General features: G+C 38.9%; 1 protein-coding gene across 2 annotated transcripts in view; it reads right to left on the bottom strand.

Annotated features, from left to right (window-relative positions):
• GOLM2 (golgi membrane protein 2) overlaps window positions 1–26279 on the bottom strand; it is a 97474-nt gene that overhangs the window by 34232 nt on the left and 36963 nt on the right. For both annotated transcript variants that reach the window (XM_036243755.1, XM_036243764.1), the window contains exons 2-6: window positions 24980–25034; window positions 19579–19681; window positions 16945–17035; window positions 11226–11370; window positions 10846–10926 (exon numbers count right to left, since the gene is read on the bottom strand). In XM_036243755.1, coding sequence (XP_036099648.1) covers window positions 10846–10926; window positions 11226–11370; window positions 16945–17035; window positions 19579–19681; window positions 24980–25034 — 475 coding nt within the window. The remainder of the gene's footprint in view (window positions 1–10845; window positions 10927–11225; window positions 11371–16944; window positions 17036–19578; window positions 19682–24979; window positions 25035–26279) is intronic.

Raw genomic sequence — 26279 nt, 5'->3', positions numbered from 1 at the left:
ACTCAATTTATTATTACACACAACTCTATACTTAAGGAACCAGTAAGTTTAAAAAAACTGTAAGCAAGCAACCTACTCAAATTTATAGAAAGTTGAGGTTGTCCATATCTTACTCTGTCCCCATTACCATGTTCTTACTGCCAGTTAATATGCCCAACACCAACTTCTGCACATAAGATAGCTAAATAACAACAATCACCTAACATCTTTCCCTTGTTCCTCAATTTAATTATTTCTTTTTTTACTTTGTGTTTTAAAAATTAATGAATTTTTGTTACAGATGTTTCCACTTTTCCCCAAAATGATTCCTCCCTACCCCCCCTCCCCACCCTGTCCCCAGCTTTGTTGTCCATGTCCATTGTTCATGTATACATGAATATAAGTTCTGTGGTTTATCTCCCCCGCCCCAGGCCCTCCTCTGGCAATTGTCCGTCTGTACCCCACTTCCACGCCTCTGGGACTACCCCATTCCTCAGACTGTTATGTTCATTATATTCCACAAATAAGTGAGATCATGTGGTATTTTTCTTTTTCTGCTTGGCTTGTTTCACTTAGAATAATACTTTCCAGGTCCCTCCAGGTTGTCTCAAAAGATAAGAGATCTTTCTTTCTTACAGCTGCATAGTGTTCCATTGTGTATATGTACCACAGCTTTTTTATCCATTCGTCTACTGATGGACACATGGGCTGTTTCCACATCTGAGCTATTGTAAATAATGCTGCTATGAACATGGGGGTACATATATTCTTTCTGATTGGAGTTTCAGGCTTCTTAGGGTATATTCCTAGAAGTGGGACCACTGGGTCAAATGGAAGTTCAATTTTTACTTTTCTGAGGTAACACTATAGTGTTTTCCATAGTGGCTCCATGTCATTTATTTCTGCTCTGATCTTTACTATTATTTCCTTCCTTCTACTTGCTCTGGGGTTTTCTTTTTGTTTGCTTACTAGTTCTTTAAGTTGTGAGGTTAAATAGTCTATTAGAAATTTTTCTTGCTTCTTGAAGTAGGCCTGTAGTGCTATGAACTTCCCTCTCAGAACTGCTTTTGCTGCATCCCATAGATTCTGTGTTGTTATGTGTTCATTCTTATTGGTTTCCAGGAAGTTTTTAATTTCTTCCTTGATCTCCATGGTAATCCATCCATTATTCAATAAAATGGCATTTAGCCTCCATGTTTTCAAATGTCTTTGCATGTTCTTGTTACAATTGATTTCTATTTTCATGCCATTGTGATCTGAGAAGATGCTTGATATGATTTCAGTCTTCTTGAACTGGTAGAGACTTTGTTTGTGCCCTAACATGTGGTCTATCCTTGAAAATGTCCCATGTGCACTTGAGAAGAATGTGTATTCTGTAGTTTTGGGGTGTAATTCTCTGTAGATATCTATTAAGTCCATTTGATCTAGTGCTTCATTTAGAGTTTGTGTTTCCGTGTTAATTTTTTGTCTAGACGATCTATCCAGTGATGTAAGCGGGGTATTGAAGTCCCCTGTTGTGATTGCATTGCTGTTGATTTCTCCTTTGAAGTTTTCCAGAAGATTTTTAATATATGTTGGTGCTCCTATATTAGGTGCACATATGTTTACCAAGGTTATATCTTCCTGTTGGATAGATCCTTTTAATATTATATAGTGGCCGCCTTTGACTCTAGTTTTGGCCTTCATTTCGAAGTCTGTTTTATCAGATATGAGTATTCCTACCCTAGCTTTTTTTTCCTTTCCGTTTCGTTGGAAGATTTTTTTCTATCCCTTCACTTTCAACCTATGTGAGTCAATTGTTGTGAAGGGGGTCTCTTGTAAACAACATATATGTGTCATGCTTTCTTATCCAGCCAGCTACTCTGTGTCTTTTTATCGGAGCATTCAAACCATTCACATTTAAGGTGAAAATTGATATGTACTTATTTATTGCCATTGATTAGTATGGTTATATTTTTCTTCCTATTTCTTGTACTAATTACAGCAGTCTTTTTAGCATATCTTGCAGTGCTGGTTTGGTGTTAATATATTCCCTTAGCCTTTTTATGCCTGGAAAGCTCTTTATTTGACCTTCTATATTGAATGATAGCCTTTCTGGATAGTCTTGGATTCAGATCCTTATTTTTCATGACATTGATTACTTCATGCCACTCCCTTCTGGCCTGTAGTGTTTCTGTTGAGAAGACAGCTGAGAGCCTTATGGGGTTCCCTTTGTAGTTAACCTGTTGCTTATCTCTTGCTGCCTTTAGAATTCTGTCTTTGTCTTAAATTTTTGGCATTTTGATTACTTTGTGTCTTGGTGTGGGCCTATTTGGGTTCTTCTTACTTGGGGCTCTTTGTGCTTCTTGAATTTGAATGCCTTCTTCCCTCACCAAGTTAGGAAAGTTTTCTGTCACTATTTATTCATATATATTCTCTAAACCTCGCCCATTCTCTTCCTCTTCGGAGACTCCTATGATGCGAATGTTATTATGTTTCCAGTTGTCCCACAGTTCCCTTAAGCTGTTTTCCGGGTTTTTAATTGTTTATTCCTTTTGGTTTTCTGATTGGTTGATTTGTTCTACCCTGTCTTCTAATTCACTGATCCGGTCCTCTGCTTTCTCTAATCTGCTGGTTAGTTCTTTCAACATATTCTTTATTTCTTCTATGTCATTCTTCATTTCCACTTGGTTGGTTTTCAATGTTTCTATATCTTTACTCATGGTGCTGATGCCCTTACTCATGCTGTTGAGCTTCCTCAAAATCATGGCTCTGAACTCTACCTCTGATAATTTGCTTAACTGCATTTCATTAATCTCATCTTCGATAGAGTTCTGTTGTTCTTTCATTTGGGATTTGTTTCTTTGTTTCACCATTTTGGTTATCTCAGTGGGTTTTGGAGCCTGCCAAATTTTCCCCGTGGGTGTTTCTGTTCTGCTGTTTGTGGCTCCTTCTATTGGGTTTGGATGAGCCTGGGTGGGCTCACGTTAAAAACCACTGTCAAGTCTTACTTTCCTGGGTAGATATGCAAGCCCAGGAAAGGTTCAGTTGTCCTCTAGCTTTTTCCTGGTGGCTAGTAGTCTCATTTACTCAATGCCTTGGAATGTAGCCCTTGTGTTCTGCATAAGAGGATTTACAGAGGGTGGAATAGATGCTGGTTGTTAATGAGCCTCAATTTGGATTTCTTTGCCTCACCTAGGAAAGACTGAATCTCAGGGGGGGGAGGGGCTGCTGCTTTTACCACAGCATTTAGAAGGAGCACACTGGCCACCATCCTTTGTAGCCGCAACTCAGCAAAAACTCTGAATGCCCTCCAAATCCCAGGTGTCTCCACAGAGTTCCAGTCCAGTCTGCCCTCTCTCTACCGTACCCCCAGGTGAGTGGCTGTGGCTATTTTAATGTTCTGTCCTGGCTCTCTGTGTGTTGTGGAGTGGGCTTGGTCTTTATTCCACAAGGGCGCTGCTCAGAGCTAAGATTGTTGCTATCCATGGGCTCCCAGCCTGCCACCCTCTTGTGCCTCCGCAGATCCTACCAGTGTCCCTGGTTATATGGTCCTGTCCTGCTGCTTTTCTGTTGCTTTTTCCTGAGGATTTGTCTTTATTTTAGTTGTAATTCCCGTTTGGTCCGGGAAGATCGTCTGTGTAGTTTTAATTCACTCCGCATCCATTTTCACATCCTCTACACCTATCTTGTGCGCAGCTGGGTTGAACAGGCCTTTCTGGTGCCCCTGTACTGTGCAGGCCCCGCAGGTAACTGGATCGCACAGTCCTTTGGGGACCGGGCTCTATGCCTATATTATGGGCTGCTGGGTCGCACAGGCCTCTCTGGTACTTCAGCACCCAGCAGGTCCCGCGAGTAACTGGATTGCACAGTCCCTGCTGGACCGCACAGGCCTCTGTGCAGCCCCAGGTCCCGCCGCTGGTGGCTGCAGAGTGCTGTTGCTCCGTGGGGTTCAACTCTTGCTCAGCTTTTGCTCTAGTTTTGGTTGATGGGTCTCAGCTGCTGGTCTGTGCTTCTGTTGCCTATGGATGGATGTCTGCTCCCTAGCCTCTATTGCTGGGGGTATATCTTGACTGTGATTGGGCTACCACTGTGGGCGACGGTGCTGGACTCCCAGCTGTCCGCAGCTTCTGCAACTGGCACCTTGTCAGCTCCACTACTGTGCAATGGTCTGTGTTGACAGTGTGTCCACTGGTCTGATGGTGCCAGGTGCACTGATGGGCTCAGGTTGCTGGGCTCTAGCTGTTACCACTGCTTCTTCCCAGGGAAGACCCTGGATCTTCCAAAATGGTGGGACCTCCCCACAGTGCAGGTAGAAGAACCCTGAAGAGCTGCTTAACGCGATGGCCAGCCGCTCCTCGTCCACAGCACAGGAACCTTCTGCTCCATGTCTCTGCACTGCAGGAGTTTGGTCATCCACTTTCATGTCCATTCCCACTTTCTCACACACTAGCTCACTCGCTCACACAGTCACCCTCCTCCACTCCTGCCCGCCGCCATCGTCCCTCACCTAATATCTTAAAAGAGCAGCACTATGTCAGATTTAACAATTCAATTTTGATTGGCTAACAGACTGTGAGGACGCTAGGCATCTGGTAAATATATTTGGAAAGAGAAGTCCGTCACAATCTACAAATTTGTTGAACACTGTTGCAGCATAGCTGGCTCAGAAGACAAGAGAGGGCCCCTCCTCTACTAAACAAGAAGTAATAATATATGTTCTTAGTTTATATGATAATGCCTCCTGCTCAAGAACAAGGTGACCTTTGAAGGCAAACTACACTTTAAATATGTAGAAAAAAGCTGGATTAAAATAGCCTTTTCCAAGCACCCAGGGGAATTTAGATCTGATACAGTCTGTTTTTCTGCCGTATTGTTTTTATCATTGTAGCTTTGTAGTTTCAAGTCAGAGTGTGATACCTTCAGCTTTGTTCCTTCTTTTGTCAGAATGACTTTTGCCTATTTGGAGTCTGTTGTGGTTCCATACAAATATGAGGATTTGTTTTATTTCTGTGAAAAATGCCATTGCAATTTTGATGGGGAGTTGCATTAAATCTGTATATTGCTTTAAGTAATATGGACATTTTTATAGTGTGAATCTTCAAACCCATTGTGTCGACATCAAAGTTACAACTAAACTACAGAACAACCATCATTCAAAACAGCCTGAAATCCAGCTGAATGGAAGTCCTACAACTAAGGGATGAAAGAAGCAGTGGCATCAAGACTGGTAGGAGGGGCGGAGTCGACAGGCTGGTCCCACACCCACGTGTGGTGGATAAAAATCAGGAGGATACCTCGGCTGGGAAGATCCTCCCTGAGGACTGAGGGGACCCCATCCCACACCAGGCGTCCAGCTCAGGGTTCCAGTGCCAGGAAGAGAAGACCCCATAGCTTCTGGCTGGAAAAACCATCGGGAACTGAGGCTCAGGGAGGCTGAGGTGGCTGGAGCCCCAGGCAGCTCCTCTTAAAGGGCCCGCGCACAGACTTATCAGACTTGCTCCCTCTAAGCTTGGAGGGGAGGCAGCTCGAGGGGCGCCAGAGACATACAGGGAAGAAATGAGGTGTTTAACATAGGAGCGAGGGCTGGAGGGGGGGCTTTCTCTGGGACAAAGGTGCTGTCAGAGGCCTTTGTTGGTGAGCCCTTGCCTGGGGCAGCAGAGAGCCGCCATATTTGGGACTCCAGCAACCTGGCTCACACTGGTAGCCCCGCCCTGGTGACTCCCTGAGGCCCCGCCCCACCCAACTTTCAGGCCCACTTAAGCTCTTGCCAGTTGCTTAATCATAGGATTGGCCTGTCTTGGGTCCTGCTTCAGGTTTTCCTAAATTCTTTCAAACAAGCAGCATCTGGTCTCAGCTAGCCCCAAACCTCTTGTTAAGTAATACATAGAAACAAACACAGGGAGGCAGCCAAAATGAGGATACAAAGAAACAGGTCCCAAATAAAAGAACAGAACAAAACTCCAGGGAAATAACTAAGGGAAATGGAGATAAGCAACCTAACAGATACTGAGTTCAAAATACTTCTTATAAGTATGCTCAATGAACTTAGTGAGGGCCTCAAAAGCATTAAAAAGGACCAGTCAGAAATTAAGGATGCACAGTCAGAAATGAAGAAGGCACTAACGGAAATACAGAATAATTTGCACAGATTCAATAGTAGAGTATGTAAAGCCAAGAAGCAAACCATCAATTTGAAATATAAGGAAGCAAAAAACACCCAATCAGAACAGCGAAAAGAAAAAAGAATGCAAAAAAATGAGGATAGTGTAAGGAGCCTCTGGGACAACTTCAAGTGTGCCAACACTCGGATCTTGGGGGTGCCAGAAGGAGAAGAGCGAGAACAAGAAATCGAAAACCTATTTGAAACAATAATGGCAGAAAACTTCCCTAACTTCATGAAGGAAACAGACATACAAGTCTAGGAAGCACAGAGAGTCCCAAACAAGATGAACCCCAAGAGGCCCACACCAAGACACATCATCATCCAAATGCAAAAGGTTCAAGACAAAGAGAGAATCTTAAAAGCAGCAAGAGAAAAGCAGTTAGTTACCTCCAAAGAAGCTCCCATAAGGCTGTCAGTTGAGCCCTGGACAGTTTTGCTCAGCGGTTAGAGCATCGGCCTGTGGTCCACAGAGACCCAGGTTCGGTTCCCACTAAGGGCATGTACCTCGGTTGCAGTTTTTCCCCAGGCCTGGTTGGTTGTGCGGGTGTCAACCACTCGATGTGTCCCTTTCACATCGATGTTTCTCTCTCTCTCTGTTCCTCTCTCTCCCTCCCACTCTACCTAAACAAAAAATGGAAAAATGTCCTCAGGTGAGGATGATAAAAAACAAAAAAAAAAAGACTCAGTTGATTTCTCAAAAGAATCTTTGCAGGCCAGAAGGGAGTGGCAAGAAATATTCAGAGTGATGAAAAGCAAGAACCTACAACCAAGATTATTCTATCCTGAAAAGCTGTCATTTAGAAACGATGGCCATATAAAGAGTTTCCCAGACAAGAAAAAGTTAAAGGAGTTCATCACCACCAAACCGTTATTACATGAAATGTTGAAGGGTCTTTTTGAAGAAAAAGATAAAATATATGAACAAACAAAAGGGCAATGAATACATATCTATCGACAATGGAATCTACAAACAAAATGAACAGGCCAGAAACATTCTCATAGATACAGAGAACATTTTGTTGGTTGCCAGATGGGAAGGGGGTTTGGGAAATGGGCGAAAAAGGTGAAGGGATTAAGAAGAACAAATTGGTTGCTAGACTAACAGACCTCAAAGAGAAGGGTGTTGGGGGGTGGGAAGAAATAAACCAAACAACTTATACGCATAACTAATGGACACAGACAACAGTATGGGAAAAGGCAGGAGGGGGTGGGAGTGGGAAGGAAGGGGTCAATGGGGGAAAAATGAGGAACATCTGTAATACATTCAACAATAAAGATAAAAAATTAAAAAAAATAAAAATAAAAAAACAATCCCATTTACCATCGCAGCAAAAAAATTAAGATACCTAGGAATAAACTTAACCAAAGACGTAAAGGACGTATTTGCAGAAAACTATAGGACATTAAAAAAAGAAATAGAGAAAGATATAAAAAAGGGCAAGAACATTCCTTGTTCAGGGATTGGAAGAATTAACATCATTAAAATGTCCATATTCCCAAAGCAATCTATAAATTGAATGCAATCCCCATCAATACCAATGGCATATTTCAAAGAACTAGAACAAATACTTCAAAAGTTCATATGGAACCAAAAAAGACCCTGAATAGGCACAGCAATCTTGAAAAAGAAGGACAAAGTAGGTGGAATCACAATACCAGATATCAGGTTATACTACAAATCTACTATAATCAAAACAGCCTGGTACTGGCACAAGAACAGGCATATAGACAAGTGGAACAGAACAGAGAACCCAGAAATGGACTCAAGATATTATGTTCAATTAATATTTGACAAATGTGGCAAGAACATACAATGGAGTAAAGACAGCCTCTTAAATAAATGGTCTTGGGAAAATTGGATGGCTACATGCAAATAAAAAAAGGAAACTAGACTATCAACTTACACCATACACAAGAATAAACTCAAAATGGATAAAAGACTTAAATTTGACCTGTGAACCCATAAAAATCCTAAAAGAAAATGTAGGCAACAAAATTTTAGAGATCATATGCGGCAGAATTTTAACTGATACATTACCTAAGGCAACAGAAACAACAACCAAAAATGAACAAATGGGAGTACATCAAACTAAGAAGCTTCTGCACAGCGAAAGAAACAACCATCAAAATGGTAAGGGAATCCACTGTATGGGAGAGCATTACTGCCAATGATACATCAGATAAGGGATTAATTTCCAAAATACATAGAGTACTCATACAACTCAGCAAAAGGAAGACAGAGAACCCAATTAAAATATGGGCAGCGGGACTAAATAGACACCTCTCCAAACAGGACATACAAATGGCTAAGAGACACATGAAGAAATGCTCAACATCACTAATTATCAGAAAGATGCAAATTTAAAACAACAATGAGGTATCACCTCACACCTGTCAGAATGGCTGCCATCAACAAATCATCAAACAACAAGTGTTGGCGAGGGTTTGGAGGAAAGTGGACTCTAGTACATTGCTGGTGGGAAAGCAGACTGGTGCAGCCTCTATGGAAAACACTATGATTTTACCTCAAAAAATTAAAAATTGTATTGCCATTCGACCCAGTGATCCCACTTCTAGGAATATACCCTAAGAAGCCTGAAACACCAATCAGAAAGAATATATGTACCCCCATGTTTGTAGCAACACTATTTACAATAGCTAAGATCCAGAAACAACCCAAGTGTCCACCCGTAGACGAATGGATAAAAAAGCTTTGGTACATATACACAATGGAGTACTATGCAGCTGTAAGAAACAAAGATGTTTTATCCTTTGAGATGACATGGAGGGACTTGGAAAGTATTATCCTAAGCGTTAAATAGAGAAAGACAAGTATCACGTGATCTCACTTATTTGTGGAATATAATGAACATAACAGTCTGAGGAACAGGGTAGACCCAGAGACATGGAAGTAGGGTAGAGAGTGGCAATCCTCAGAAGAGGGGTTAGCGGAGGAAGAGATAAACCACAGAACTTATATGCATGTACGCATAACTGATGGACAAGGACAACAAAGCTGGGGACAAGGTGAGGGGGATGGGGAGGAGGGTGTCAATGGGGAAAAAAAGGAGAAACCTCTGTAACAAAAATAAATTAATAAAAAATCTAAAAAAATCTAAAAAAAACAACAAACTAATAAATAATATTGTTTCATTAAAAAAAAGTAAAACTAAATAAGGGCAATATAAAAGAGATTAATTGGTTTAAAATTCAGTAAGTCTAGGAATAGAGTAAGTGCCACAGAAACTGAAAAGAATATATGGTCTTTTCTCTCAACATCTAACTAGTGGTTTTAAAACTTTAGCACAGACCAAAATTACTTGTAGAGTTGAGTTGTTAAAACACACATTGCTGGGCTCATCCCAAGAATTTGTATTTTTAAAAAGTTCCTGGGTAATACTGATACTGCTCGTCCAAGGAACACACTTTAAGAATTATTAGATTGCCCTGGCTAGCATGGCTCAATGGTTAGAGCATTGGCCTGCGCACCAGAGGGTCACGGGTTTGATTCCCGGACAAGGGGTCAAGGGCACGTATCTGGGTTGCAGGTTTGATCCCGGACCAGTAAGGGTGTGTGGGAAGCAACCAATCAATGTGTCTCCCATTGATAATTGTTTCTCTTCCCCTCTCACCCCCATTTCCTTTCTCTTTCTCCCCTTCCCCCTTCTCTACCACTCTCTCTAAAAATCAATGGAAATAATATCCTCCAGTAAGGATTACAAAAAAAGAAAAAAAGAATCACTAGATAACTTCATTGCCTTACAAACAAATTATGTTTATTCTAACTCCATATTTTTAAACTCATGCTATTGCTCTTGTCCTTATTCTTAGGGGAATATACTGTAACTTGGAGCCCAAAAGAATATAGACATGAAAGAATTTGAGATGATAACAAATGGAAGGACTAATACTACTTCAATTGGACCTCAAACACTCAGCAACTTCAGCCATATACAATAAGCTGTAACCACAGAAGTAATCACCAAGATTGATAGGAATAAAAACAGCTAAGAATAACCACAGACCTGCCATTACTTCCGATTTTCTACCAAAATAAATTGGAGTTGGCAGGAAGGGATACCTATGATAGCCAAGAAATATAGAAATGGCAAGAAAAACATAGACATGAAAAAAAAAAACTGAATGGAATTAGGAAAGCAACAGTGACACAGACTTCAAATGGAAATGGATAAGAAACAGACACATTAATGAAGAAAGAGATATACACTGAGCAGAAGTGACCATAAAAGAAAAAACAGTGAATAAACTAAAATTTGAGGTAATTAACTTAAAGGACAAGCCAAATCCTAAAAACCTATGTAAGGGAATTAGTATGCCATATTAAATAAAGCATACCAACAACACAGCAATCTGGGAAAATTTAGTATGAATGAAATGAGCCATATATACTTTTAGTAAACAGAAATGGCTCTAACATAGCATAACTGTCATGAATAATAACTCTGAGTCAAAAAGAAAAGGTTCAAATATGACTGATTTTTATCAAGACAAAAACAAGTACTTTATACACTTCAGCAAAATTTTTCATAAAATTATATCCAAAAAGTCCTGACAATTAATGGGTAGTTAATTAACTGGAAATATCAATCATACAGATATCTGTGAATTTTTTCAAGTGTTACTCAAAAAGAGAATAGGATAACGTGAAAAATAATGTGATTGCTTCAACAGAGTTAAATACTCTACTAACTTTCACTTACCAGTGGTAAGGTCTTCAACTTTTGCAAGGTCATTCTCTTCTATTCCAGGCATTCCTGCATCACCACCTGGCTTGATTTGTTCTGCCCAAGTAACAAAAGACATAATTCTATATTTTTCCTTACATAAATTGAAATTGTTTTGAAGGAAGGTAGCAGTTTCCATAGCAATAAGCTACACTGACTAAATATCTTTGTATCTTTTGGACATAGTTATAATTGTAAAATAACATTGTTTTTCTCGATCAAAGGATCTAAATTTGAAACAATACCGACACCTAATCATAACTGAACTAAAATCAAACTATATTCTTTATGATTGAAAATGTTCACCTCAAAATAAGAAAATTCAGTATCCTATTAACACAAAATTACTGTAATACCTTTCCTATGTGGAATATGGTTGCTTGAAGGCTCTTCATTCTTATTTTCAGCATTCTCAGCTACTTCTGGAACATTTTTAGGTACTGCATGATTGTTTATTCTCAGGTCATTTGCACCTTTTAATTCAAACTTGTGGGCTTCTTGCTGTTAGACAAAGATGTAGTAACAGTAAATGTTTTTCAGTTCAAAATGTTAAATCATTGACATAACTGCTAGCAGTTCACTTTCTGAAACATATACCATGGGTCCAAATTTCAAACACTTAGAGATGTGGGATATAATATTATTTTCTGTTCAGTTTTTATACCTGATATGAAGCCAAAGAATAACCAACACATTTTAAAGTCTCTACTTACAGTGAATAGCCTAAAATATTGGATAAAGGTAATTCTCCGTGGCTATCCTAAGGGAGTGATTCTGCAAGAAGAGAATCTTGCTGAGCACTGTAGGTTATGGTAGAGGCCTACAGTTGGGCATTGTCCTGAGTGCTGTGGGCAGGGTTGGGTTCTTTATAGACAAATGTTGTAATCCAGCAGGATGGCAGAAAGCAGGAGGTTGGCATACAGGTGCTCCCTCAAGTGTTATAAATGGCTATTGACATTGTCAAGCTTTCCCCAAACAGAAACAGAACGGGTGGTAAACAAACCAATTTCTTCCCAGGTGCACTGACCAACAAAGCACAAGAAGTAATAGCACAATAATACACCAGGTTAGTGTATTTCCAATCTGCTCCTAAGCATATCATCTCCTTGGAAACTCGAATCTTCAGGTATATGATTAGGCCTGACTCAAATCTTTTTTTTTTTTCATCCTCACCCAAGGATACTTTTCCATTTTTTGTTCAGATAGAGTGGGAGGGAGAGAGAGAGAAACATCAACGTGAAAGGGACACATTGAGTGATTGCCACCTGCACCACCCATACAGGGCAGGGGACAAACTGCAACCAAGGCACGTGCCCTTAGCGGGAACCGAACCTGGGTCTCTCTGGACCATAGGCCAACGCTGTAACCGCTGAGCAAAACTGGCCAGGGTCTGACTCAAATCTTTTTTTTTTTGAATGTCTATTCAGGCCCTTTGCCTGTTTTTATTATTATTATTATTATTTTATTTTATTTTTTTTAATCCTCATCTGAGGACATTTTTCCATTTTTTGTATAGACAGAGTAGGAGGGAGAGAGAGGAAGAGAGAGAGAGGGAAACATCGATGTGAAAGGGACACATCGAGTGGCTGCCACCTGCACGACCAACCAGGGCCAGGGACAAACTGCAACCGAGGTACATGCCCTTAGCGGGAACCAAACCCGGGCCTCTCCGGACCGCAGGCGGACGCTCTAACCGCTGAGCCAAACCGGCCAGGGCCTGACTCAAATCTTTTAGTGGGCCAATTTTCTCTTTTATATTGGTTGAGTTTCCTCAGTGGAAAATTGGGAGAGACAAAGAGTCAAGTAGATATGCTTGGGTTGCCATATAGGTCCTTACACTTAATATTTAACTCATTTATACATGGTTTATCAACTCTAGAGCACTATGCAAATATAATCATTAAGTAATGTTACAAAAAACAATAGCACTAAAAAGTATACAGGAAATCTAGAACTACAAAAGCCAAACTGTAAGAATCTGTCAACATAAAGAAAAAAGGTATTCTGACAATGCCAGTGTACTTGGTAGATAAAATTTAAAACAAACATTTGTACTGTGCTTCACAGTTTACAAATTGCTTTCAAATGTATCCTCTAGCAGAGGTAAATAAACAGTTTGAAGAAAAACGAAACTGAGACTTAAAGAAATTAAGTAGCTTGTCCAAGGTTACAAAGCTAGAAAATTGTACAGAAAGAGTTCAAACAACAGTCTTTCTCACTCCCACATTTTCTTGGAACTTGGTAAGCAACAGCCAAATCTCAGAGTTTAATTCTTGATGAGTAAGATGATAAACTGAAATTTCTCTACATGTCAGTATGAAGGACAAGGGTGAGAAAATCAATGAGGCACACAACCTGAGCAGCTACCCTGCATATCTGCATATTTTTGCTATAATGCTATAGCATGGGCTATTTTTATAGTATTCCACTGCTTTGCAGATGTGGATAAAACAAACAATATCAAACAAAACTTAAAAGTCAACAAACTACTGTTCAAAAATACTTTTCCATTTAAAATAGTTAACAAAGATGTCCCTTTATTTATTTATTTTATCCTCACCCAAGGATTTTTTTTTTTTTTTTTTTTTTTTGCATTTATCTTCAGATAGAGCGGGATGGAGAGAAGGAGGAAGAGAGAGAGAGAGAGAAACATCGACGTGAGAGGGACACATCGACTGACTGCCACCCGCACAACCCCAACCGGGGCCGGGGACGAACCACAACCAAGGTATGTACCCTTAGCGGGAACCAAACCCGGGACTCTCTAGTCTGCGGGCCAGTGCTCTAACTGCTGAGCCAAACTAACCAGGGCAAAGATTTCCCTTTAATGTGTTTAATGACTATATCTTTCAGAGAATGAATAATATTAAATATTCTTTTTTTTTTTTTTTTATCCTCACCCGAGGATATTTTTCCATTTTTTTGTACAGATAGAGTGGGAGGGAGAGAGAGGAAGGGAGAGAGAGAGAGAAACATCGACGTGAAGGGACACATCGAGTGGCTGCCACCCGCACAACCAACCAGGGCCGGGGACAAACTGCAACCGAAGTACATGCCCTTAGCGGGAACTGAACCCGGGTCTCTCCGGACCGCAGGCCGACGCTTTAACCGCTGAGCCAAACTGGCCAGGGCATATTAAATATTCTTAATAAGAGTGTTTTCTAAGTGCAATGTTGATGATTTGGTAAAGAGGCACCTAACTGTTTTTCTGTTTTGTTTTTTTAAATTGATTTTTAGAGAGAAAGGAAGGGAGAGGGAGAGAGAGAGAAACATTGATGAGAGAGAACATTGACTGCCCGCCTCATGCATGCCCCACACTGGGGATCTGGCCCACAACCTGGGCATGTGTCCTGACCAGGAATCAAACCAGCAACCTCTTAGTGCATGGGTCAACACTCAATCACTGAGCCACACTAGCGGGGCTCCTAATTGTTTTTATATAACCTTTTTATTCTGAAATCATTTTAACTTCACAGAAAAGTAATTAACCCTCACTCTATTTCCTTAAATGTTAACATCTGATATTAGCATGGCACATTTGCAAAACTACAAAATTAACATTAGTATACTATTAACCAAACTCCAGACTTTATCTAGATTTCACCACTTTTTCCATTAAGTCCTTTTTCTGTTCCAGGATCCAATCTAGGATACTACATTGTATATAAGTCCTCAGGTCTTCTTAGTCTCCTCTGGTCTACAACAATTTCTCTTCCTTTGTAGCATGCAAGCAGTAAACAAGTAAGTGTGACTAAATCCCAAAAGATGTATTTATAGCCACGAAAATGTGAATTTCTTACAATTTTGCCATCACAAAATATTCTTTTGATTTTTCAACCATTTTTAAACGTAATAACCATTGTTAGCCCATGGATAGTATGAAAACAGGAAGCAGGTTGGATTTAGTTTGCTCCTTCTTGTGACTAGTTTCTAAATTACTTGGTTAAAAAAATCCCTGGCCCTGGCCAGTTTGGCTTAGCGGTTAGAGCGTTGGCCTGCGGTCCGGAGAGACCCGGGTTCGGTTCCCGCTAAGGGCATGTACTTCGGTTGCAGTTTGTCCCCGGCCCTGGTTGGTCGTGCGGGTGGCAGCCACTCGATGTGTCCCTTCACGTCGATGTTTCTCACTCTCTCTCCCTTCTTCTCTCTCCCTCCCATTCTCTCTGTACAAAAAATGGAAAAATATCCTCGGGTGAGGATGATAAAAAAAAAAAAAAAAATCCCTGAATACAACTTATGCTTGTTTCATATAGCTTACATTGAATTTGTTCCAATGAAAAAAAACAACTCAAATTTCACTTGTTATAGTAGTTGAAGATCAGGGGGAAATAGGTGCGGAGTAGAATTAGGTAGCTGGTCAAAAGTGTAAGGGCTGATGTGTTTGTTACCCTAGAGAGGAGTTCTCTAAGTATCTTCCTCTTCCCCACCTGTTCCATTTAGGGCAAGATAATAGTAAATAATTATTGAACAGTATGTTAGTCAATTAACAACATAAAAATAGCCCAGTATAGCAGAGCAGAGAGAGAACTACACTTGCCTGGAAAAAGGGAAAAGCTCTCATCTGTACTTTTTGTAAGAATAGAAGAGAACAAATTATCCCACTGTTGTTTTTTTAAGTTGTTTTTTTTTTTATTGTTGATTTTGAGAGAGAGAGGAAGAAAGAGAGAAGGGGGTGGGGAGAGAGAAAGAGAGACATTGATGTGAGAGAGAAACATCAATCCTCCACCTGCTGCATGCCCTCTACCTGGGGATCTAGCCTGCAACCTGGGAATGGGCCCTGATCAGGAATTGAACAAGCAACCTTTTGGTGCATAGGACAACACCCAACCAACTGAGCCACACTGGCCAGGGCTTATTGTATTAATTATATGGGCTTGTAATACCACAAATACAACAGCAACTTCTCTTCCCCTTCCTTTTGTGTTCTACTATGCTCCTCTAACTATCCAGTGTCTCAATAAGACCTTCTGCTTGTTCTATGCCATAGTTTTCTAAGTCCTGCCATTTCCAGCAATCTATCCTCACATCTCTTCAAGGTGGACTGCAGAAAGGCACCAGCTATTCCACTTTGTAGATTCAAAAAATGAAATACAGAAAAAAATGGCCCTGGCCAGTTTGCTCAGTGGTTAGAACGTGGGCCTGAGGAAAAAGAATCACAGGTTCGATTTCCAATCAAGGGTGTCAGGTTTGACCCACAGCCCCAGTCCAGGTCACGCGGGGGGCAACCAATCAATGTGTGTCTCTCACATCAATGTTTCTTTCTCTCCCGCTCCCACCTCTTTATCTAAAAATTAATGGAAAAATAGCCTTAGATTAAAAAAAAGGGAAGTAATTGATTTTTCAGTAAAATGTTTTCCACTTTACATTTATTAACAGCAAAATGTATTAAAAATATATTAACAGCAAAAATTATTTTTAGTCCTGGCCAATGTGACTCGGTTGGGCATCATCCTGTGCACCAAGGGGATGCAGGTTTGATTCCCTATCGGGACACATGCCCAGGCTGCAGGCTCAGTCCCTGGTAGGGGCATGCAGGAGGCAGCCAATCAATGTTACATTCTCACATCGTTGTTTCTCTCTTCTCCCTTCCTCTCTAAAAATCAGTAAACTATTCTTTTTTAAAAACTATTTTAAAAAGTCAGGTAGCACTGGCTGGTATGATCCAGAAAGTTTTGGGTTCCATTCCCAGTCAGGGCACATACACCTAGGTTGCAGGTTCAAACCCAAGTCAGTTGGGGCTCGAGCGAAGGCAATCAATCAATGTTACCCTCTCACATCGATGTTTATCTCTCTTCCTTTCCCTCTCTCTAAAGTCAATAAGCATATCCTCGGGTGAGGATGAAAAAAATAAATCAGATAGAAGATATTTAACTTAAAATTAGTTTTAAGAGTTATGGTAAAGTTTTTGCAAATATCTAATTTACTCAGCAATAAAGCCACTGCAAGTCATTTTTAGAATAAGGCAGGCTAGAATACTTAAAAATACAATGTTTTATGACAAAAGTACATATTTTAATTTCTAAATTACAATATTTATAACAAGAACATATTTAGATTTAAGTATTGTTTTAAATTTACCTTTTGTTCCTGCAAAAACTGGTCTGCTAACTTTTTAATATTTTCTTCATGCTGTGCTCTTAATTCCTTGATTTGTTGTCCACACTGAAAACTAAATTACAAAGTCATTTTTTAAGACTACATTATCTTGGATTAGATTCTCAAAGTCTAAAATTTGAAAACTTACATTACAAAGATGAAGTATTCAGTTAAGAGGAGAGTGGACAAAGAGCAGACATAAACATAGCTCACAGTCAATATTCTTAAAATATTTGAATCTCTAAGGGAGGATACAAAGTACTGATAAAGCTAATTTTTAAAAAATTAGAAAAATAAAAGTTTATTTTTAAAATTGCATTTATATAAGAAATTTTCAAAGCCAACTTTAATCACAGAAGAACACTATAAAGGAGAAAACTGTGAGACCAAAATATAGTAATAGATGAGAAAAAAATAGAATTATGAGAGTTAATAGGAGTGGCAGCATGTGACTCATCCAATAGTTAGTATTTAACAAAAATAATAAATGTCTAAACCATAAGAAGAGCAAGAATAGAAGAAACTAACAAATAAGATAGACTGGAACCATCAAGACAAAAATGTAAAGGAGCAAAACAGATAAAGACTGTGAATTTCCACTGCACAGTAGTCAAAGGATACAAATAGATTGTTCATGCAAAAAGAAACAAATAGTTAATATAAAGACAAATGTTAACTTTCACCATTACATTGAAAATTAAATGTCTTGTATGTATTTATGGTATTACTTTATTCCTACATTTGCAAAACTAAGTTAGAATTGTGAAAGCCAATGTTGGTGGGGTATTGGGGAAACATTTTGATTACAAATTAGTACAATCATGTTAGAAAGCAATCTTTCATATATGTGAAATGAGCAACAAAAGCAGAAAAACATTCTATCTCAGGAACTCTGTATTTGAGAATATATACCAGTGAAATATATCATAAGAGGGGGAAAATCCTTTTTTGCATAAAGAGTTTTATACCTGATAGACATAATAGTAAAAAAAGGAGAGCTACTATAATGGTTCAGCAATTGGGAGAGATTAAATAATCTTTGGCCCATTTATAGGCTGAAATAATATATTACCTTTAAATATCTTTAATCCTATAGGTATATGGGAAATTACTGAATACTGTTAGGTTCAAATACATATATCTAAGTAGATGCATGTTGATAACCTACAAAAGAAGTCAGAAATGGATAAATGGTACTTTAAAATATAATGAATCTGCCTGGCTGCTGTGGCTCAGTGGCTGATCATTGACCTATGCACCAAGAGGTCACCAGTTCGATTCTCGGTCAGGGCACATGCCCAGGTTGTGGGCTAAATCCCCAGTGGGGGGCATGCAGCAGGCAGCCAAATGATGTTCTCTCCATCAATGTTTCTATCTCTCTCTCCCTCTCCCTTCCTCTCTCTCTAAAAATCAATAAAAAAAAATAATAATAAAAATAAAATAAAATATGATGAATTTTGGGGAGGGAGTGGGGAGGAGGGCGTCAATGGGGAAAAGGGAGGGACATCTGTAATAATTTCAACAATAAAGAAACTTAAAATAAAATATGGTAAATCTTTCTAATTTTTGGTATGCAAACCAAAAAATACCTTTTACTGTAAAATTGATTAAAACACAGCCCTGGCCAGTTTGGCTCAGCGGTTAGAGCGTCGGCCTGCGGTCTGGAGAGACCCGGGTTCGGTTCCCGCTAAGGGCACGTACTTCGGTTGCAGTTTGTCCCCGGCCCTGGTTGGTCGTGCGGGTGGCCTCCACTCGATGTGTCCCTTCACGTCGATGTTTCTGTCTGTCTCTCCCTTCCTCTCCCTCCCTCCCACTCTATCTGTACAAAAAATGGAAAAATATCCTCGGGTGAGGATTAAAAAAAAAAAAAAAAAAACACAATAAAGTTTTTAAAGAGTTATTGCTAGAAAAGCCTCTGAGAGGTTCCCCAACCTCATCACCAATTTAGTGTAGCAGTGTAAGCAAGAGGTCTGAAGTAAAGAACAGAAGCAGGGGGCACTCAGTCCTCAGCTATTCTGAGGACATCTCTGCTGTCTTCATCTGGAAGTCCCTTGAAGAGAATAACAGATTTTTTTTTTTAATCCTCACCAGAGGACATTTTTGCATTGATTTTCAGATAGAGTGGGAGGAGGGAGAGGAGACAGAAACATCAATGTGAGAAAGACACACAGACTGGTGCTTCCCACAGACCCCACCCAGGGCCGGGGATCGAACAGCAACCGAGGTTATGTGCTCTTGATCGGAATCAAACCTGAAACTCTTTAGTCCACAGGACTACGCTCCAACCACTGAGCCAAAACGGCCAGGGCAGAATCAGAGATTGTTAATCTTTCAATCTTTGCCACATCTTATTCAATAAAACTCAGGCAAGGTTTTCTGTCTTACTTATATAGGCAGACACAACATGCCTTGTAAGAGATATTTTCATGGTGTGAAACATATAAAAATAAAAGTGTACAGACTTCAAGAGGCATTAGAAAGACAATAGAAAATGAATTTAGGTGACCAAAGAAAACCGAAAGAGAAGAAAAACAAGCCAGAAAGGAAAAAATGAATTGTTCAAAAGTTGGACAGATATTCCAGATTCATAAATATTTGTTGCATGTAGCACCTTACCTCTCATATTCTAACCTCTTCACTAGGTAAGTATTATTCTTCCTATAGTCCTGAAGCTGGTCTTCTTGTCGAAGAAACTCCTGACGAAGCTCAGCAAGTTGCTCTAGCCACAAAAGGTAAGAATCAAAGGAATAAAGTTTACTCACTTTAATGCTTCCTAGTGAGAGGTTATGGGATTTTAAAAAATTATATATACTTCTCAATTTCTTTATTCAGTTAAATTATATAATTAGTACCCCTTTTAATAGCCTTTTATAACACATGCATGGGCAAATTTAAAAAAAATTTTTTTAATCCTCACTCGAGGACATTTTTCGATATTTCGTTCAGATAGAGTGGGAGGGAGGGAGAGGGAGAGAGAGAGAGAGAGAGAGAGAGAGAGAAACATCAACATGAAAGGGACACATCGAGTGGTTGCCACCCACACGACCCAACCAGAGCCGGGGAAAAACTGCAACCGAGGTACATGCCCTTAGTGGGAACCAAACCTGGGTCTCTCTGGACCACAGGCCCACGCTCTAATCGCTGAGCCAAACAGGCCAAGGCTAAAATTTATTTTTAAAACAAGATAGCCTCAGGGACTTTCACATCAATCAGAAATATTTAAAAATTACCCATCTTTTCACATTATGTAGACATATAAGCTGTGAAAACAAACAAAAAAAAACACCTACCTACCTCTTTAAACCTATCTGCTTTATAAAAGTAGGCAGGAAACCCTGGCCAGTGTGGCTCAGTTCATTAGAGTATTGTCCTGTGTACCAAAAAGTGGTGGGTTCAATTCCCAGTCAGGGCACATACTTAAGTTTCAAGTTCCATCCCTGGTGAGGAGTCTGCGGGAGGCAATCAATCAATGTTTCTCTCTCACGTTTCCTCCCTTCTTCTCTCTAAGATCAATTTAAAACATTAAATAGCCCTGGCCGGTTTGGCTCAGCGGTTAGAGCATTGGCCTGCGGTCCTGAGAGACCCGGGTTCGGTTCCCGCTAAGGGCACGTACCTCGGTTGCAGTTTGTCCCCGGCCCTGGTTGGGTCGTGTGGGTGGCAACCACTCGATGTGTCCCTTTCACATCGATGTTTCTCTCTCTCTCTCTGTATCTCTTCCTCCCACTCTATCTGAACAAAATATCGAAAAATGTCCTCGGGTGAGGATAAAAACAAACAAACAAACAAAAAACATTGAATAAACAAACAAACAAACAAACAAATAAATAAGTAAAAGTAGGTGGGGAAAATTTTTTTTCAGATATGCTTAATATAGGTATAGAATTCAAGTTTTCTTTTTCACTTTAAATCCTATTTGACTCCCAACTTAGGTGCTAATCACTTTAGATCTCATTTCTAGTTCTGTTACTGATGCTATGTCCACATATACCAAAATCCATTTTCAAAACTCATAATTTCTGGACTAGGGCGAAAAGGTTAAGTTATAATGAATGATATGAAATTCTGAGCTGGGAAGTAAATGAAAAGCTGGGCCAGATGCTTTTTTGTAAACATTTATCCATAATAGTGGCCCCACATTTTCTAGAGCTGTTTTCTCTTCCCCTGACCTACAACTAAAAGAAATTCAGCCAGAGAAAAGAAATGTCGTTTTCTTAGATGACTAAAAAAATTAGCTAACAGTCTTAGCAGTTAAGCAAAAATAGTAGTTCAGAAAGACAATTTTTCCAAATGAGAACAGAGGTCTAGTCTGTATAAGAAACATCTATTAAGACTAAAATATAATGTCTACCCATAATGTATCAATATTATAGGTATAAAAACAAAATCTACCTTTCATGACGGCTTACAGAATTAGTCTTAGTACTTTAAAGCACTCCAAAAATGCTTGGAATATAAGTTTTTAAAAATCAGGTGTATAGCCCAGCCAGTGTGGCTCAGTGGTTGAGCATCAACCCATGTACCAAAAGGTCGTTGGTCCAATTCCGGGTCAAGGTACATGCCCAGGTTGTGGGCCAAACCCCCAGTGGGGGGACATGCAGGAGGCAGCCAATCGATGTTTTCTCCATCAAGGTTTCTATCTGTCTCTCCTTCTTCCTTTCTCTCTCTCTAAAATCAACAAAGAAAAAATTTTTTTAAAAATTGGGTGTAGTCCAGCCGGTGTGGCTCAGTGGTTGAGCATCGACCCTTGCACCAAGAGGTCGCTGGTTCAATTCCCGGTCAGGACACATGCCCAGTGGGCTGTATCCCCAGTGGGGGACATGCAGGAGGCAGCCAGTTCATGTTCTCTCTCATCGATGTTTCTATCTCTCTTTCCCTCTTCCTTTCTCTCTCTCTAAAATCAATAAAGGAAAAAAAATTTTTTTAAAAAATTGGGTGTATATGCATAGCCTATGGACACAGACAACAGTGTGGTAATGGCTAGAGAAATGGGGGGGTAGGGGCTGGGTAGAGATGGGTAAATGGGGGACATGAGTAATAGTGTCAACAATAAAAAAGCACAGGTGTAAACATATATTTATAGTTACATAGAAATATAATGTAAAAAATAGACTAAAATAAAAATATATCAAAGTGCTACTAGTGATTATATTTAGCAATGACAACAAATAGAAATTTTGAAGTTACATGAATATTTTCTGAGGTATAAAAATAATAATTTAACAATATGCATAATAGCTATTGCATAACATAATAATCAGGTATGAAAAGTGAATTATTCACATAAAATGCTTGTATTTAATAAATATGTTTACATATTCGAGCCACATTTTTTGTTTTATTTTTTAAAAATTTAGTTGAGATACAACATTGTGTAAGTTTAAGGTATACAGCATGTTGGTTTGATTCACTTATATACTGTGAAATGATTACCACAGTAGCATTAGCTAATACCTCTATCATCTCACATAATGACCATTACTTTATGTGAGAACATTTAAGATCTAATCTCTTAGCAACTTTCAAGTATGTAAAAAAGTATTGTTAACTATAATCACCACACTGTATGTTAGATTCCCAAAACTTATTTATCTTATAACTGAGAGTTCGTACACTTTGACCAACATCTCCTCATTCTCCCTCTCCATCTCATCCCCAACCCCTCGTAACCACCATTCTAGTCTCTATTCCTATGAGTTCGGTCAAGCCACATTTTAAATTTCTCTTCTTACTCATTAATTCTCTAATATGTAAACATGGTTGATCGCTATAGTTTTTCACCTATTACGCCCACTTCAGGTGTATGGCCAGGTGTCCCTGAATAATACATTCAGCTAATTTTCTGATCCCTGGCCCCAGCTTCTAAAAAACAGAGGGATGGAGACAGCAGAAACTCTGGCTTCAGCTAGGGATGTTGATTCAGCAGAGACAATAAGGTCTCAGCAGGTGGCAGTGACAAAAAGCCTTATAGCTTACAGAGTTGGCCAGTTAGCATCTATTAGGGAACGGACTTCAATTGGTGATCTTTAGGACTCATTAAGGCTTCTTTTTCCTATACAGTAAAATAATTGAAGTAAGCTAACTTTACCTTCAGAATCAACCTGAGGCTTTAGTATGATTTCAAGATTAAAGATGGCTTCTCTGCCTCTCCACAAAGCTTCTAACAATATTTGAAATTCCTTTATCAGGAAATAAAGTTTTCATTTCTAAATGGAGATTAAAATACAACTGACAAAGAAAAATAAAATATCATTATTGAGTTTTAGTCCATGCAAAATACCAGATATTTTCCTGTTTGAATATGGGCCAAAGACTTTAAAGCAGAGAAATAATTTAGTGTTTTGAGTGGTCAAAATGAAGGCTTGAAAAGAGAAAGTAAACAGAACAAAAAGCAAAGCTAAAGACAAAATGTTCCTATATCATAATTTTACTTTCAACTGATTGAAATGTGTTGTGTGTTTGATCCCTGGTCAGGGTACATACAAGAGTCAACCAATCAATATGTCTCTTTTACATCAGTGTTTCTCCCACACCCCACACTACTTTCCACTCTCTCTAAAAATCAATGGAAAAATATCCTCAGGTGGATTAATAAAACAAAGCAAAAAACAAAAATCAACCAATGAATGCATAATAAGTACACAAATCAATGTTTCTCTTTCTTTCTCTCTCCTTTCTTTTCTTTCTAAAATCAACTAAAAACATTAAAAATAAATAAATAAAAATTGCAAGCTGGAAGCAACACTGATAGTGTGGCATCTTTTGTGTCATTCTCATGCACTCCTGTGAGTCAAAAAGGGCAGAACATGGACACAAATGCAACAAAAATAAATATGGTCACCCAAGAAGCAAATTTATAATAGAAAATCAAAGCTGTTCTAAATCACGAACAGTAAAAAACTTAATTCCTATTTTGGGGTTACAACACACAATAACACTTTAAAAGGTTTTGCTAGGTGAAAGCAAAACTTCAATAAATTACATCCCTGGCCGGTTTGGCTCCGCGGTTAGAGCGTCAGCCTGCGGTTCAGAGAGACCCGGGTTCAGTTCCCACTAACGGGGTGTACCTCGGTTGCGGTTTGTCCCCAGCCCCATTTGGGGTCTTGTGGGTGGCAACCACTCGATGTGCCTTTCTCACATCGATGTTTCTCTCTCTCTCCCACCCTCTCTCCCTCCCACTCTATCTGAAGATAAATGCAAAAACGTCCTCAGGTGAGAATAAAAAATAAATAAAAATAAAAAATATATTATCTAATTCTATCTAAAGAGGTTCAAAATGGTTATAGAATGAAAATAAATTTATGAAGTTAGAGAGCATGTATTACCCACATATATAAACTTAGTCACCACATGCAAACTGTTAAAATATAAAGTATTATAACCAAAGGGTGTGAGAGAGTAAATAGGTGATCCTCACACCCCAATCTCCAAAAGGCAGTGATGTGAAGTAGTGTCAAGAAAGCACAAAGCTTCTTCTCCTTACCTATTATTTCCCATAAAAGCTTTAGTCATCATATATATATATATATATATATATATATAGAGAGAGAGAGAGAGAGAGAGAGAGAGAGATCTTCCCAGGTTTCTTTCTGTTTTCAGGGTACTTAAAACATTAAGCTTGAAGGACCTGTCCAAAGCATCCCTAGACCTGAATGGATTATGGATTATTTTAGCAAATTGGTCACGTAGAGGGAGCACCCCTTACCTTTCCCAGAAATATAATGGCCTCTGAAGCCATAGTTCAATTTTCTTTGAGGACTCTTTTAACAACATTTTGTTGCATGAACTCTATCTACAGCATGAGATTAAAATGCTGACCTCAAATTTTAACTTGCATTTATTATATATAAAGCAATATTTAAAAATGTGCCTTGCATTTTAGGACAAAAAGATAAATGCTTTGCTATCACAGGAGCTTTGTTCAAAACTTTATTTCATTTAGCTGTTTTACTAGTTTAAATACTTGAGGATTTTAGACATTTAGTGACCTTTATCTTTAATCTGTAATTAAGTTTCTTACCCTTTAAATGATGTATGTCTGCCATCTGATATGATATGTTGCTCTGTAGTTTAACCTGAAAAACAATTAAGTTCTCATTTTAGTAAAGATTACATAGTTCTGCTCATATTTACTTTTTTCTCATATTCACTTTGAGCTTGACTCATAAACGCGAAAGAAAAGCCTTATTGTATATATACCATGTCTTTCCAAAAATAATTAGAGATAAATTCTAATTTTATAATACTCATTTTAAATTTGTACAAGAATATTAATTTTACTTAATATATACTATAACAACTTTCAAAAGTTCTAAAGTTTCAATTAAATATTGCTTAATTATATGTTATTTCAAAAATCTTACCAGGAGACCTCTTTATTAACTCTATGTTAAAAAAGAATTGCTTGAATCAATTAATGTCAAATCAATAGTAATTAATGCTTATCAAGGTTCTATAAAATGACAGATATTACACAGGACTCATTGCTGTGGTCTCTAGAAAAATAGAAGACTAATAATGTATTTCAGATGAAAGAAAATGTTGGTCTAAGCCAGGGTTGGGCAAACTATGACCTGTGAACTAAATCTGGCTTCCACTTGTTTTTGTGGGGATGGAGAGCTAAGGACGGTTTTTACATTTAAAATTTATTTTTCATTTTTCAATTATAGTTCACATTCAATATTACATTAGTTTCAGGTATACAACATAGTAATTAGACATTTATATAACCTATAAAGTGATCCTCCCCACTCTCATCAGGGGTTTTTACATTTTTAAATGGTTAGGAGGTTGAAAAAATCAAAATCAAAAGAATAACAATATTTCATGAATTATATGAAACTTTTTTTTTATTGTTGAAAGTATTACAGATGTCCCCCTTTTGGCCCATTGACAGCCTTCCTCCCGCTCCCACCCTCTTCCTGCCTCCCCCAGCCTAACGTCCCTGTGGATTGGTTGTGCAAATATGCATATAAATTCTTTGGTTTATCTCTTCCCACCCCTCCCACTCCCAATCCCTCTGAGGTTTGTCAGTCTATTCCCTACTTCCATGATTCTGGACCTCTTTGGTCGACAGCTTATTTTGTTCATGATGTTCCACAAATAAGTGAGATCATGTGGTACTTATTTTTCTCTGACTGGCTTATTTTGCTTAGCATAATACTCTCCAGGTCCCTCCATGTCATCTCAAAAAGTAGATCTCGCCAAGCCAGTGTGGCTCAGTGGTTAACCTATGCACCAAGAGGTCGCCAGTTCAATTCCCAGTCAGGGCACATGCTCAGATTATAGGCCAAATCCCCAGTGGGGGGCATGCAAGATAC

Source organism: Molossus molossus, unplaced genomic scaffold (assembly GCF_014108415.1).
Source record: "Molossus molossus isolate mMolMol1 unplaced genomic scaffold, mMolMol1.p scaffold_m16_p_1, whole genome shotgun sequence".
Classification (NCBI taxonomy): domain Eukaryota; kingdom Metazoa; phylum Chordata; class Mammalia; order Chiroptera; family Molossidae; genus Molossus; species Molossus molossus.
This window is presented reverse-complemented; position numbering and strand designations above follow the sequence as displayed.